Source organism: Urocampus carinirostris, chromosome 20 (assembly GCF_059441175.1).
Source record: "Urocampus carinirostris isolate Australia breed hairy pipefish chromosome 20, RoL_Ucar_1.0, whole genome shotgun sequence".
NCBI lineage: Eukaryota > Metazoa > Chordata > Actinopteri > Syngnathiformes > Syngnathidae > Urocampus > Urocampus carinirostris.
This window is the reverse complement of record NC_142368.1, coordinates 444,575-461,140: the sequence shown is the minus strand read 5'-3', so window position 1 is coordinate 461,140 and position 16,566 is coordinate 444,575. Positions and strand designations below refer to the sequence as shown.

At 44.0% G+C, this 16,566-nt stretch overlaps 1 protein-coding gene across 1 annotated transcript; it reads right to left on the bottom strand.

Moving 5' to 3' along the window:
* Nucleotides 1–514: 514 nt before the first annotated feature.
* On the bottom strand, nucleotides 515–16,566 carry LOC148345911 (polyunsaturated fatty acid lipoxygenase ALOX8-like). The gene is made up of 14 exons (XM_088324861.1): nucleotides 16,411–16,566; nucleotides 14,978–15,182; nucleotides 13,530–13,611; nucleotides 13,095–13,220; nucleotides 11,935–12,038; nucleotides 10,097–10,269; nucleotides 9,522–9,665; nucleotides 9,160–9,363; nucleotides 8,477–8,563; nucleotides 6,734–6,900; nucleotides 5,410–5,531; nucleotides 2,695–2,795; nucleotides 2,464–2,634; nucleotides 515–726 (listed from the first exon to the last, which is right to left on the bottom strand). Exons 1-14 carry the CDS (start codon nucleotides 16,549–16,551, stop codon nucleotides 550–552), a joined length of 2,004 nt encoding a protein of 667 aa, XP_088180987.1. The 5' UTR covers nucleotides 16,552–16,566; the 3' UTR covers nucleotides 515–549.

Here is a 16,566-nt window from a genome sequence, read left to right as displayed (position 1 = left end):
ACTCCCGATAAGTTTCTTACGTCTCTATATTACATGTTTTACTCTGGAGTGCCATGTCTAATCTCATTGCATACCCATGTTTCAAAACCTTCATCTCAATGTCAAGACAATTGCAATTCTTATCTTTTTAGTGATCGCATTATACATTTACAGTCATCCTTTTACTACAAATACTGAGCATTGCAGAGACCCTCATAGTGGAGTATTATTTTCTTGGTACAGAGTTTTATCACCTCCTGGAGTAAAATTGCATTCTTCTGTTTGATTATCTCCGGTATACAATTGAATGTCCTCCCTTCCCCCAAAACGGAGTAAAAAAAGTGGAAGTTTTGGGTAAATGAGAATCAGGCCTAGAACAGACTACATCACCCCATGTGCTAAATTCATGTCTCGTCTCTACTCAGAGATATAATGCGATAGAGCTAACATTTACAAATTGAAATCAAACCAGGAGCCCTTCATGCGAGGCGTGTGACCCTTGGTTTTAAGAAACATTGACTTTTCACCTCAGAAATCAGAAAATATTGTGATTTTATTCCCCAATATTGTTTAAATGGTCACACTGTTTTCCACATCCTTGGGGTCGAGGTACAGATACGGCAACTGAAGATTCTGGTTCCTTCTTTGGATGGCCTCGCTGAGGGTGGAAAGTTGCGCTTGAAAGTCTTGGATCATTTTCAAGACTGCCGGCTCACCGAATCGTTGGGGAGAGTGACCCAGGGGGACCTGCTCAACAGAGAGGAAATAGAAGACGCACTTCAAAAACCCTAAATTGACCAGAAATGTCAAAGTGCCCCCCATAATCCAATGTGCCCTTTATACCGGAAAATACAGCGGATAATGTTGCTAATACACCGTTAAAATACTGCACACGGAAACTGTTCAGCCTTTGAGAAACAGTGGTCTTAAAGCGCCCTCTGGTGGTCAATTATATGAACATGCTTGTTACATTTCAACCAATGACAAAAAGTTCTAAGAGTTTTCAAAAATTAATTTTTAGGATTGCTACGCCTTTTAACATGGCCAAATTCAAGCACTTTTAAGGCCAATCTTTGATTTTTTTCCAGTACTTTCAAAGGAAGAAATGCAGTGTTGTGGAAAATAGAATTGATTGGTGGTTCAGTGGTAGAATTCTCGCCTGCCACGCGGGAGGCGTGGTATTTTTTTGGGGGTTGGCTTTGATGACTAAAACAAAGTGTCTTGCTGCTAGCACATACTTTGCACAATTTTAAGCCTTTCCTTTTTTATGATCCAAGATATTTTTGTGGGCTGCTATAATCTGACATGAATTCTGACATTCTGCCTCAACAATTGGCTACGTCAGACTTGTTGACAAAAACGGAATAAGCAGTAAATTGTTTTGCACTTATCATTGATAGCGCTGAAGATTTATTTTATTTGATTGTTCTGTATTTTCAGGGATTTTATGTTACGGGTCTTTGAATTTATTCAGTGTGTAAAATTCTTTTCGGGTAAATCTGAATATTTTCATTTATATTTCATGTGTTTTCCCGGGATCCCCTGCCAAACATGAAATGACTCAATAATTTCAAGCATTTTTAAGTACTTCATTCAAAATGTAAGCATCTACCCAACCTTGAAAACATCAAAAGTTTACTATTTGTGTCAAAATCACATGTATTGGGAACACCTGTGCTCAGGTTTTGGCGCCAACAGCCAGAACAGCTGATTGGCGCACCCTGTACATTTAAATCCCCAGCTTCCGGTAACACTTTGTCCGATTGTACTATGCGATCTGTTGCCATCTGCTCAGAAATCCCGTACCTCCGACTCTTGGCCTGCCTCCTGTTTTTCTACCTGACCCGTTTCCGAATTTGCCTACGACCTGCCCTGCCCGCCTGACTCCTGATCTCTCTTCCGAACACAACGACGCCCTTCTCCAGCCCCAACCAACAACACGACGACTACGCCTGTCCGCGACCATTCCCGCCAAGCCTTCACCCGCCTGTCAAGTCTCGACAATCAGTCATACAACGGCTCGAAGAATCACGTCTTGTCATTCCTTCCTTCCGACAAAAACCAAGAAACTAGTGCAAGTGATCTCAGTTTTCCTTCCATCCCGCCTGACAATTTGAGGATTTTAAGCACCTGTACAAACCAATTTTTTCTTCAATTTAAATGCATATTTTCGATCAAATAGATAAGTTTGGTTCACAATTCTTTGCGCCAGTGTGAGGTCACTGTTCTGCCTTTGAGAAACAGAGTGGTGTTTGGAGCACCCTTTATGGTTCAGCTGTCAACTCTACCACTGGCGACTAAAAACGTTGAAAATCTCTTTTGCTCTAACTGTAGCTCATGTTTCTCTTGTGCTTTTCTCAACGGTCTCGCAAGCCAGATTCAACCCCTTGACAGGCATGATCTAGTCCAGTGTTATCCAACGCGGTGCCCGTGGACCTTCAATTGAGTCGGCAGGCCTCACGTTTGCCAACCTTGACGACTTACAAAGTCTCGATACTTCTCGCCGAGGAACCAGTTCAAGGCCATGCTGAGGATTCCCACGGTTTTGTCGGGCAGGGTCCGGAGCAAGTCTTCCATGCTAGCGTTTCCTTTTACGCTAGGAGGACCCAGATGTAGAAGAAGAGGACCGTTGGGGATCCAGTTGAGATAATCCATCTGGAAAAGGGAAACCAAGGTGGAAAATGGCAAATCTTCCGTCTCGGGTAAAGAAGTCACCTGTCCCATATTGAGGGAATTGTGTCTCGCCGAGGCGGTGAAGATGATCATGGTCACGTACTTGACCAGTTCTTCCACGCTCTGGAGGCTTGAAGGGAAACCTGGAGAGACCAGAAACCCCAACAATTCAAAAGAGAGTTCTATGGCAGGGATGAGAATTTCGGCTCCTAAAATGGTTTCTGTTCCTTTTAATCACTGGTTCTCAACTGGTCCCACTTCAAGATTCCCCCTCATGACAAGCTGCAACCCCCCCCCCCCCCCATATATAAATACTTCAGTAAATTTTAATTAAAAAAAAAAAGACCTGCAAAACCAAAATGACTTCAAGTACTATATATAATACTACCACTGCTAGCTTGTCTTGTACCACGGACAGACTGAAGAGATCTTTTCTTCCTCATGCCATGAGGCTCTTTAACTCCACCCGGCAGTGTAAAGGCCCACATGAAACCACACCCCCTACATTGCATATTACCGTACTTTTATTGCAGTGTGTATTTTATGCAGTACTATTTAAATACTCTATACAACACGCTACAGTGGGTATTAGCACGTCACTTTGGGTATTTGTATATTGTATTCCTTTTGCTTTGTTGTTGTGTTGTTCTCAGCGAGGGGATGCTGCTGGAAATGGGAATTTCCCAAAGGGGATGAAGTATCTATCTATCTAATATAATATACTGACATAGACCTACATTGCATATAAGCAACCCCAAAAACGGCTTTTAATAGCCACATACTCAAATACATTTAAAGTATTGATAAAGCGTGTACCTAAACAATCAATTTTGACTGTGGTTAATAAAAATGACTAGAATGGGAAAAAGCCCCCCAAAAAAGGTACATTTCAACAATTTAGGGTAAGGGTTACATTTTAACACTGACATTCTTGGGACTGGTTATTATGGGCAGGGACAGGAAATAAAACCAACTAAAGTACCACAAATTGAGATGTGGTCCCTCTCAAATACACTGACTGACCAGGAAGAAATGATTGTTGAGTGTGATCAAAAGGAAAGGTCTGCCTGCCACCCACTTTTGTGTCCGGGACCAATTGGTCAAGAAACACCGCTTTAAAGGAGAAGGAATCCAGATAGCTTCTAAAAATAGCTCAACAGAGATGGATGGTTGCGATTTCCTAGGAAATTGGATTTCTAACCGGCACGGCTTTTAGTTGTCGACTGAGCCCATTTCAACTAGAGCTAAGATTCATGGCCCGAGCCCGAACCCGAACCCGAGGCAATTTCGGGCCGGGTCGGGCCTGAAATGTCAGTCATACGGTCGGGTCGGGTTCGGTCCTGCTTTTTTTTTTTTTTTTTTTTTTTTTTTTTTTTTAATTAATTATTAACTATAAATATATGTTCATTAAAAATATATACTTAAACTATGTATGGATACTAGACCAAGGAATACTTGTTATAAAATAAATAATTTGGATAAAACGGAGAAGGAGCTGTAATTGCTTTTAACGGAGCCAGAGCATGCTCTGTGCACGTGACGTGACGTGACGTGAATGCTGTCCTCTTAATAATCTTCCCCTCCGCAAATTCGCGTGATTTTGGCCTGGTATCCCCGATATGGAGTCGGACCAACAAGAAGTTAAGGATAAACTCAAGAGAGGAGAACTGACGAGGAAAACGCACTCTGGTAAGAGTTTTAACAAGCGTTTTATATAGAATACGATCAGGGGGGGGGGGGGGGTATTTGCATAGGAGTCGGAAAAGGGCACAACACGTCAACACCCCCTCAATGATAGTGCCGCGCTAAAATCTTAAGGACGTACTACTACTGCTGCTGTGGATTATGGCCCAATGATCAAGTCGTCAAAATGACGGACGCCCTTAAATGTTTTCGCTACCTCAAAAAAAAAAAACCGTCAATGACAGATTGTCGCTTAATGTAACATCTGCAGTGCAGACACAGAAATATAAAAGATGTAAATGTTTATACAGTTTTATTTAACTTAGGCCTAGATGTTGTAACAAAAGGCAGAGTTTAATTTGTTATCATAAATCACCCCTCCTTATAAATAAAATATGTAATTTCGGGCCCCCTCGGGCCGGGCCAGCAAATCCAGTTAATTAGTCGGGCTCGGTCCGGGTCGGGTTTAATACCCCTCGGGCCTGCGTCGGGCTCGGGTGCTTTTTTTGGGCCCGATCTTACCTCTAATTTCAACCCAGTCATAACAGTAAAAGTTGTCCATTTAGGAAGCCACTGGGGTAAAATGTCAGACTCATTTTTAGGCAGACTTTCAGAAACATGGCAACCATTAGGCCTCTCAGATGGTCCATAGAAGACTTGAGCAGGCCCGCTAGGTTGTTCTGACCTTGTTTTTGGCAAGCGCTCTCGGACACCAGTATCCAGTTACGACCACGGAGTCTCACATAGGCACATTGAAGAGGCTGTAAAATCTCACCCCGCACGGGTGGGCGGCCAAAACGGGAGAAGACTAGGCACTCTTTATTAGATAAGACCGACTTCTTCTGTTTCGTGCATAACAAATGCTCCACAGCTGTGTTTTCTATTTTCCTGCCATCCGATAAAGAGTTCGAAGAGATTAGGCAGTCTCCTGGTTTGAAGAAAGCTAGCATTTTAGCTAAAAGAACCCGGCTGTGGTTCAGGCAACCTTGAAACTCAAGAGCTAAGCGCTCTTCAAATCTTAAATAGCATTTCAAGCATTTAAGGATTTCAAGCACCCCTACGAAGGCCGAGTACCTGAGGCGGTATTTCCCAGAAAGCCGTAGTTGAAGATCTCGGCGACCCATTGCTGGAGCTCGGTATCTGCCGATACTTCAATGTCCAACGGGTAGAAGTAGCCCACCACGGCCTTGACGAAGCTGAGGGACGAAACGCGTCAGGGTTCGTGTCAAACTCTTGAGATGGGAGGACAAAAATGGGAGCGGAAAAAAATAATACCATCACGGGGACTGAGATCAAAAGAAAAGAGACTAATACAGCTCCAGTATTTTTGAGAGTGGAACCTTGCTTTGTCAACATGGCTCAAACTGCAGCTGATTTTCCTCTTGTGCTCCTCTGGGTGTTGTCTCTCGGGCCGAATTGAACACCTTGGCGGGCCTGAATTCGGCCCACATGTTTAACACCCGAGATGTACTGCATTTTGCAGACTATAAAGGCGCAATTACATACAGTGACCACTATTGAAAATGCATGCAGTATTTATAAGTGCTTTCTCACACGAGGTTTTACGGTATACGACCTATTGGATTGCTAAAAATCGATAAAAGTCGCTGATCAAAACAGAAATGCGGAATGGGGATAGAACCCGGCTGGTGCCGAGTTGGAGCGCCAACCTTTAACCACTGGCTTCACACATGTGACTCGCGGGCTGCATCAGGCCTACAAAGGGTTTTAATCCAGCCCGCGAGACAACACCCAGAGGAGCATAGGAGAAAAAAAATGAGCTGCACTTTGAAACAAGTCCACTTGATGTTGAAAGATGTGCAGAAAAGTGGACAAGGAGAAGAGAAGAGACTTTCTGGCCATGGAAACAAAGCAAGAGATAATAAAAAAGGTATGAAAACACACACTGTAGTGCAGGAGCAGTTAAAAAACGACAACGAGGAAGACGCAGCTGTCATTCCAAGAGCCAATATTAGACATTTTGGCAAGATTTCATGAGGTTGCGCAAATTGTGAAAGGAATTGCCTGGAAAGTGTTGAAAGGTCAGGTTATCTCTTATTATTTGTGTAAAGCAGACGTCATTGGATCGGTTTTTCAAGAAACGCCAGGCCAAAAAAAAAAACCCACTGCTGAGGATCAGTAAACACATGGGCCAGTGAAAAGGGAAACTTATCTTATTTTTCATTTTTTTTGTTTGAACAGGACGTGCCTCTTGTTTTATGTGCTACTCTTATTTCAACATGTATCCGATTCATATTCTGATGCTCTTTTAAGATTTCTTCAAGAAATATACTGAAACGGATGAGCGCATCGACATTGAAAATGCGTCTCAACTTACAAAACAAATTTAATTTGTAAGTCGAGGTACAGTCGTACAGGGAAAAAGCCAGACTCTCACCTGTGAATGACACGCCACATCCTAAAAGCGTCGTCCCGATAGTAAAAGTTGGGGACGGACTCCAGACCCCTGGCGGCCATATCTTCGGGAACGCAGAGCGAGGCGTAAGTCAACTGAGCCAGGGCCTTTCTCATCAGCGTGACTTGTCCTTCTGCTGAAATGGAAGTCTGAAACGAACGGGATAGGATGAGTCCGGTCCTTCGACTTATCCCTCCAAAAAATGTCAAATATTCAACGTTTTTAACCTTTCATCTAAAAGAGGGACTTTTAAATGAGAGGAGAAATGTATTATTGGTCCGGTCACGCAGAGCATAGGCCAAAGGGGTCCCCCATAACAGTACATAGCAGCAACAGGGGGGACATTTTAGGCTTATGATCGCTTCTTATTTGATAAGGAAGCTCGTAAACAATGGTTACTGTGAAAGAATGACGTGTTTATGAACCATCTTCGTCCAAATAGGGTGGACATGTTACGCTTCTCATCAGTAAACCATAAAATAAAATATAAAACATCGAAGGAAGGTTAGAGTCGTGATTCCCAACCACGAGTGTGCCGTGAGAAATGATCCAGTGTTACTTTTTAAAATGTATGAATCATTTTTTGCAAATATGTCATTGTCGAGTGTCTGCTGTAAAAACTGACTGGGGGTATTAGGAATTATATTGTCATTAAACATACTGTTCAGGATAATTTTATAACATTTTTGCGGAGTGGTGTGCCGAAACATTTTTCCAATGTAAAAAAACCTGCCCTGGCTCAAATAAGGTTGAAAAAAAAAACACTGGTCCTTGAAAGTTTTGCCTCCCAAAAATAAAAGATTGAATGACTATAAAAATCAGTCAAATAAAAAGAAAATTAATAACTAGAAAAATTGGTCAAATATCAAAAGACTAGAAAAATATAGTCATTAAAATAGGTCAAATATAAATAATATATAAACAATAATATAGGAAAATAAACAGACTACAAGATAGTAAAATAAAAACAAATTACTAATAGTAATAAGAAAAATAAAGTTTAAAAAAATGCCTAGAAAAATAAGTACAATGGAACTAAAGTAATGACCAGACATATAAACTAATGTTGGAGTCAAGTGTCTAAAATGAGATGTTTTCTATGGAAGTATCACCAGAGTAATAGGGTTCCCCCTGGGACACAACATATTTGAGAGATTTTAAACATGAGAAAGTGTAAAGTAGGCTTAAACAATTTCCTCAAAAGTGTGTATTCATAACCAGATGGTCTCATGTTTCTCTGTTTTAAATATTGGTAGTGCCCAAAGGGGCCTTTCTGTCTTTGTCCTACTTCAATAAAATAGTTTGAGGGGGGGAGGGCGCCAGAGTAAAGGAGCGCGGCCAGGGAGACTAGAGTGGTTAAATTCCTCTTCTCCTGGCCCCTAAGTCTAAATACCTAATGCATCTTTTTTAGCGTTAGACAACTTTAAAAATAGCTCTCCCACAACATGTAAGAGGTCGATTTCAACCCAACATAAACGCTATAGTACCTGAAATTGACACCGGGCGAGGAAATGATAAAGAATGGATTGACTCCATTTTCCTCACTTCTATTTGTAACGTGACTGGGGACACTTTGGTGGACTTGCACAACAGTCCTGGATTTGATCCAGCATACATTTCATTGTGTTCTACGCTAAAGGGCAGTTAAGCATACTTCATTCAAAAGAAGACATTCAATGTCACTCGCGGGACTCATGGCGACCAATAAGAAGAAGGAGCACCCACGTTGTCAAAGAAGCGTCCTGGTCCGTAGATGACCCGGCGAGCCAACGCGTTGACGAAAAGAGTGCTTCGGTGATGTCCGATCAGGAGCTGAAAGACCAAAAAGGGATGAGGATGGCGCATTTTCCAGAAGGGACATGTCAATCCAGCCGATCAAATTTATGGGCAATGGTAGAAGTTCCATTGGCTTGAGCCGTGCGTAGTTTGTGAGAAGAAGAAATGGGAGAGGGCCGGATTCAAACCCTTGGCAGGGCCCGATGACCAAGGTTTGTATACACCTAACAGGGTTGGGTAGGATTAATTTCAATGACTTTTGGATGACTCCAATAGCAAATATGATCATAAAAGACAAAAGAAACTAAATAGGAATAAAATGACAAAATTTTGCGCAGGCTTGGGGAGTAACGGCAAAAATGATGTCGGCAAGCTGTTTAGATTGATTTTCATTTTGTTTCTGTGGCATTTGATGTTCGTTTTGCCGGAGATCAAAGATCAAAGCCAGGAGAGAAAGCTTACCGCGTGTTGTGAGTCATCATTTGATTCATATTGAGTTTCTTTTGTCTTTTCTGAGCAGATTTGCTATTGGAGTCATCCAAAAGTCATTGAAAGTCATCCAGTTCAAGTAACCCTACCCAACCCTGACACCCAACGAGCGGTTTCCCGTTCCCGGAAAGGATTTGGTTCACCTTGTAGAGAGGATGAACGTCCGGCAGGTTCCGAAGCGTGGCCACGGCAAAGACTTCGGCCAATAAGTGAGTATTATGCAAATGGCCGACCAATAAGCCGTGCAGGGCGTCGGCGTGCCTGACGTGGAGTTTAGCCAGCGACCAATCGGCCTCAGAATCGCTCGGCAGGAAAACCGGAACGTCCTTCGACGGCCGCTGGCCGAGCTGAGGGAGAAAAATGGATGCCGAGTAAAGAAGGTTTGGCGGGGGACGAGTGAACGGATGCGCAGTTTCTACATGAAATGCTAGCTAGCCTCGATTTCTCTTTCCGACGATCTTATCAGACAGTTGTGGAGAGAAGGAAAAGGCGAAAACGCCAGCACCTGAATGGCGACGGGCATCAAGTTCTTCTCGGGAGTCAAGTACAGAAGACACATGGCCGGCGTCAGAGGAACCGGCGCGCCGTCCAAAAGCGTGGTGGGTACGTCCTCCATTATTTTGTAGTCCGCCATGAAGATGTTGCCCTTCTGCAAGAGTCAACACATTATAGTTAAAAGGGGCGGTGAGTGAGGCAGATGGTCAGGAATAGTCTGAAGAGGTGAGTTTTAAGTCCGGATTTGAAGGCGGACACGGTCGCAGAACTTTGGAGGTCCTACGGCAATGAGTTCCCGAGCTGGGGGCAGAGCGGCTGAAAGCTCTGCTCCCGGTGAAGCGGAGGCGGGCAGGCGCTATAGTTAGATGGAGGGAGGAAGATGATCGGAGGGTGCGGGATGGCGCGGTAGTGTGAAGAGGGTCGGAGCGGTAGGGAGGAGCAAAGTTATGAATGGCCATGTAAGTGTAGAGCGGAATTTTGCAGTTGATTTTATAGAAGGAGAGAAGGAGTCAACTTTAGAGAGGTGCCATTGAGAAGTAGTACCAGAGGAGACTCAAAAAAGATCTAGTTTCCGTCGGACGCCACCTTCATCTCCTGGGTCAAGGTGCTCCCCGGGGCCAAAAAGGGCGCCACCGTCTCTCGGGTGACGGGGAAATTTGCCGGCAGCTCGGAGCAGCGTCGGAGGACGTAAGGGTTGACGCCGTTGAGGAACTGGGACGCGAAGAAGGAGTCCTCTTTCCACAGCCGAGATACCTTTTCTGGACACACGAGAAGACCGTTACGTTTCAGCCCCCCGGGAAAGGTATAGGAGGACACTCCCAAACAGGAAGTCGCCCCTAGATAGCGTTTCATCCCTAACACTAACCCAAACCCAAATACGCCCTCTTCTGGCTTAAGTCTTCATTGCCGCTCGATAAAACGTGTCATCTATTTTGGGGTTCGGACTGTATTGGAAACAGTCATTTTCTTACTTTCACCATTCACGCCACATTAATAGAAATCCACCAGCACGAGGATCAAATCCATTTTTCATTCACAAACATTGCCATATTATTAGAACTCGAGCCAATCTCCAAGCGCGATGACAAAGACCTACTTTGATTTCCAAAACTAACTCGTCGTTATCAGTTGAGTTTTTGGAATTAGGGTTCACTAGTCTCAATCGACAGCAGCACGGTGGTTAGCGCGTGCGTGGCAAAGATTTGAGGTCATGGGTTCAAATCCAGCGACCAGCCTTCCTGTGCAGAGTTTGCATGTTCTTCCTGTGCTTGCGTGGGTTTCCAAAATCATGCACGTCAGGTGAATTGGCCGGTCGAAATTGTCCCTAGGTGTGAAAGAGCATGCGAATTGTCTGTCTCTACTGGCTGGCAACCAGTTCAAGGTGTCCCCTGCCCACTGCCCGGAGATACCTGGGATGGGCTCTAGCAACCCCGCGACCCTACTGAGGATAAGCGGCGCAGCTAATGGGCGGATGGATGGATCGTCTCAATCGACGACTAAAATAATCGTTTTACGAGGAACTCCCAACGAGCCGTTTTCAGAGCAGTCCTCGGGCACCACATTGAAGACCCCCTGGCGCTTACTCCAGAGTGCCACGTCTAATCTCATCGTTTGCAATATTCACTAAGTCATCAACGACAATAGACATTTCGATTCCATTTTATTGAAAGTAAAATAAGAGCAGATTGTCGCGCTGGGGAATAAAAGGCTCTTTGAACTCAGTAAACACATACGAGGTCATATTCTACCTTACAACTTTTGAAGAAAATTTCAAAGGACGCACCCCACCGTCGGCAGCCCTCTGCTTCGTTGCGCCACGGACTAAATCATTTTCAAGTTTCCAAAGCTATTCTTGAGTCCATGGATATTTTGTTTCCATTTCATTCAATTTGCTCGACTTGCTTCGTTGATACTGTCAGTATTGTTATTGTACGTTTCAGTTTGACTTTGTTTTGGATAAAAGTGGAGCTCGGACGCTCATCTTAATTTCGCATTTTTTTCGAAGGAACGAAGCCGCTGCTAAATTTGTGCCTGCCGTAAACGGAACGTACCGATTGAGGTCATCTGAAGGGAATTTGAGAGCGTTTCCTCACTGCTGCCATCTCCTGGCTCGTGTCGCGATTGCAGGCTCAGTCGGCTCGTTCACGAGGCAAGTACGCACATTTCTTAGGCGCATTTGTATAAACGCTTCTTTTTATGGGTTTGGATTCTAGTCGAGGCTGGCCCTCTCATATGCTAGAACAACAAATAAGGCGAACATAAAGCCTTTACTGCCCATTCCCTCGAACTTATGTGCTCTGCCCCAAACAGCTTTGCTAATAGCAGACAGGCACATTAGGAAAACAAATAGATGGGCATTATTAACATAGTTTATAGGGAAATAGTTTTATATGGGCAGGGCGGGGGCCTTAACTGGCCAATACCTGCCAGAGGCGATCTCGAAAACCAGGAAACGTTCTTCATGTCCTCCAAGTTCTCCCAGCGTGCCGAAGCATTCAGAGCGCCTTTTTGGAGGAGTTCTTCTCTCCTGGGTCAAGAAAGGAGAACATTTGGAATTTGGGCCTCAAGTACAGACCTGGGCACTCAGGTCCTGGAGGTCCACACGTGCCCTGCATGATTTTGGAGCAGGTCCTTGGGGGTCCCGAACACCCAGAGCAAAGGTGGGAGAACTACGGCCCGATCGACAAAATTGCACAAACCGTGATGGATAGAAATACTAGGATACAAATACACTATTACAACAGATCTACTACAAAAATACTTAAGATATCATACAAACATTACACTATGGAATACTACAAAAATACTACAGATACACTACTAAGATGCTACTATGGAAATATAACAGTAGAAATACTACATGAATACAACAACAACATTCAAGAACTCTACACAGCTACTGCAGAAATACTACAATGTGTTACTAGGATTAAATGGAGTAAACCATTTCAAGGCAGAGGAATATTTCTGACTGCGTTGTTTAAATTATTTTTTTAATGTAGTTTTTCCATTTTATTTGAGGATCTTCTGTCCTTAATGAAGGAAAGACCATGAAAAATATTGACATTTGAGGAGCTGCTCCGGCACCCCCAAAACAGGCTGGTTACGTTCATGGTTTGGAGGTTTCCCTTCTTCCGATCATATCAAATATCTCTGGTTCGGAGCATAGAGACCTCTGAGCCAGACGATACCATTCACTTGGATCGGAGCAGAGGAACCTCGCCATCCGGAACTAGAGGAACCTCGCCATCCGGAACTAGAGGAACCTCGCCATCCGGAACTAGAGGAACCTCCCCATCCGGAACTAGAGGAACCTCCCCATCCGGAACAAGAGGAACCTCCCCATCCGGAACTAGAGGAACCTCCCCATCCGGAACTAGAGGAACCTCCCCATCCGGAACTAGAGGAACCTCCCCATCCGGAACTAGAGGAACCTCCCCATCCAGAATTAGAGTAACCTCCCCATCCAGAACAGAGTAACCTCCCCATCCAGAACAGAGTAACCTCACATCCAGGCGATCGGAATCTAAAACCATGCAGAGGAAGGACCAGAGCGGCCACATCTCAAGGTGAATCAACGTACGCCAACTGTATCCTGGATTCAAACTCTTCCCCTTTGGAGCGCGAGAAGCCGGCTTCTTCAGGGAGGGAATCCAGATCTTCCACGCCGGAGAAGACGAAAGGCAACCCTTCAGCGTACTCGGCCCATCTGAGGGGGACAAATTCCGTTTTGGGCATTTGGAGATGCTAATATTAGACAGTAGTCTCCCCCAGGATAAGACAGATCGTTCCAGAGGCAGGATGGTACACAGTAATTACGTAGTTCATGGGATGATTTGGGATGATTTGAATGTCATCTACATGTACTTTTTTGTGCATTTGACGTTTTTGGGCGTGAAGGAAAACTGCTCATTGCTGTGGTAAAGTGACACCAATCCATCATGAGGGACTAAAGAAAAAATAGTCGAGATTGGAAGGAAGAGATGCCTTATCCTGGGGTCTACCGTATCTGACTTACTTGTACGTCAACTTCTGCCGGACCAAATCCTTTTTCCGCTGGTCCTCAAGGAGAGGATGGACGTCTTCAAACGCTTTGGTGGCTTTGGATTGTCACAATAAAATTCAGGGTTCGTACGGGTGCTTGAAATCTTGGAATTGGAGTGTTGCATTTGAAGTGCTTGAATTTTGAGTGAAGTGCTTGAAATTGTCGCCAGCTTTCTCAAAAAGTCTGCTTCAACACAACAGACACTACTCTGGTGAACTGGCCGTTGCATTTCTTTTCGTGGTGATTAACTGTAGCGGGCATGAGTTTGTATGACATTGTCCTATGAAATGACATCGCCCCCTACACCTTAACAGAGCACTATGAAAGGTGTGTTAGTGCAAGGATTACGCATCAATTCTGGAAGTTTCATCCTGCAAAGAATGAAGGTAACGTTTCCCATTCAGGGGTGGGCAAGCATTTGGAGTCAGGGTCCCCGCATCGGGTTCCAAAATGGGGCCCATCTGAGAGAGGGATCCATTTTTCTCATCAATCAATAAATATACTGCACAAGTAGACATCTATGTGGTAGATTAGTTTCATCAAAATGATTCGAAAATGATGGCAATTAAAGCAAAAATCATCTAGAAGGTGCCCGTTTCAAGCACTTCCTAGGGAGGGATGGGCGCCACCAGGCTGTACTTGCCCACGACACACCCGTGTGCTTAAAGGATCTAACCCAGTAGTACTGTAGTTGTATTACCATAGTATTGTAGTTTTATTTTGGTAGAATTTCCACAGGAGAATGTTGTATGTCTGTCAAATGACTCGTTTTATTTTTGCATTATTTATGTCTTCATACTTTTGGAGAACTGGAGTTTCTCTAAATTGTGTTTTTGTATCGGAGCTTATCCATAGTCGTATTTTGTCATATTTCTCGAAATATTGCTGCAGATACATTTTAGTAGTATTTCTGTGGTACTTGTTTTTTTATAGTATTACTGTATTAGAATTTTTTTTCCTCTTCTTAAAATAGGAAAAATAATATGAGGTCCCGATTTTTAACCATTCAATTTACGATCTAGTTTTGTAGTCACTTGTTGTATTTCTGTCGTAGATAAACAGAGGGAAGATGGAGAGAAAGTTGGCACAAAATGTTTTATCAGGAGCGCTTGATGATATTTTGAGCAGTTTTGGAGCGTCGGATTAAAAAGCCTGCCGGGCCGCGTGTGGCTTGCGGGCTGTAGTTTGCCTACCCCTCTTAAAGGGAACTGCACTGAAAATGGAAGCTACATTTCTCAATTGACTTAAGAGCTAAAATCAAATATCTTGATGAATGCACAGGCAAGATTCAATTGACAGGTAGACACTCGATTATCTCTCAGAATGGTATTGGAGAAATGGCTTGAAAGTGCTTGAAAGTGCTTAAAAGTGGCCATTTTAAAATGGTTCCACAATCTACTCTGTATCAAAGAAAAACGCACCTCCGCCTCCCCTGAAACGCACAACGTCCCCACCGAAGATCCTCTTGTGGCAGGGAAAGAAGACGTCCTCGTCCTCGGGGGTCCTCACCACCACGGTGGAGCAAAACCAGGACTGGTTTTGAGACTCCCGGTAGGGGTCCTTCTCCACCTGGAGGAACAGGAGGAACCCCAAGGTGTAGGCCGTCATCACGGAGAACCTTCCCTCCTGAAGGTGAGGAAACACAAACTTCAAACGCTTGATACAGGGTTTTTTAAGGCCAAATTCAAGCACTTTCAAGGACAATTTTTCCAGTACCTTCAAAAGGAAGAAATCCTGCGCTGATCAAAAGGTTTTTTTTATTGTTTGCCTTCTTGCTACTAGCAGACACTTTGTGCTATTTTGAGCTGCTCCTATTCGTGATCTTTTGGTGGGAACGGGCTGCTATAAACTGACATGAATTCTGCCTCAACAATGCATGCGCAGCTAGGTATCTATATCTAGATCGATCTAGATGGGTTATATATATCTATCTATTCCACAGGTGTCAAACAGGTGGCCCGCGGGTTGGATCAGGCTCGCTAGGGGGATTGGGTCTGGCCTGCGATACAACGCTCAGAGAAGTGCAAGAGAAAGAGCTATAGGTGGAAATAGGTCCACTTGATGTTGCCAAAGCCAGGTGCCTCTCACAAACACTGTACTTGTCTCTCTCTCTTCCTCCATTTTTATCTCACTCTATCTCCATCTCTTTCACTCTCTGTCTCTTTTCTTTGTTCCTTTTTGTCTCTTTCTCTCCATGTTTTTAACTTTTAGTCCTTTATTTTTTCCTTTCTTTCTCTCCCTTTCCCCTTTCTCTCTTTCTATTTCTTTCCCCTTTCTCTCTTTCTATTTCTTTCCCCTCTCTCACTATTTCTGTTTTTATCTTTTGTTTCTCACACTCTCAGTCTCTTTTGTCCCTCCCTCTTTACCTTTCTCTCTCCATCTTCCGCTTATTTCTCCCTTTTTTTTCTTTCTCCTCAATCAACTCGTCTGGCCCCTGACAGAATGTTTGTTCTATCATGTGGCCCCCTAACTTAAATGAGTTTGACACCCCTGATCTAATCTATATATCTATATCTATGAGAGAAAAGAAGGTAGCGTGTGCATAAAATGCAGAAAAATGATCCAAATTGGGACTCATTTGAATGGTACGGATCGCTCCTAAGCAAAGTGCATTCATTCTTTCGATCTTAAGCCTAGCGATCTTTTGCTTGACTTCTTTGAATTGATATCTTTGCGTGTTTTTTGGAGGAATTGCGTCTAACTTGGTTCAAATAGAATGGTAAATCGTTTTGATTGCATTTCATCACACGGAGCACCGAAGAGTCCATTGATATCTTTTGCAAGGATTCTGTGAATTGAAATCTGTCGAGTGTGTCGAAAGCTGAAATTGTTGAGAGGAGCTCCGAGGAGATACCTTCTGAGTGGAATTGACGGTTTGGGTCAAGTTGCTCGGGTGGGATCGTCCGTTGACGCCCAAAAGCGTGAAGCGAACGTCGCCGAAGGTCCCGGCCTCCGCCGTGCCGCCCGTCGTTACGGTCAACGCGTAGGCCGCCATTTTGCCTCAGAGCGA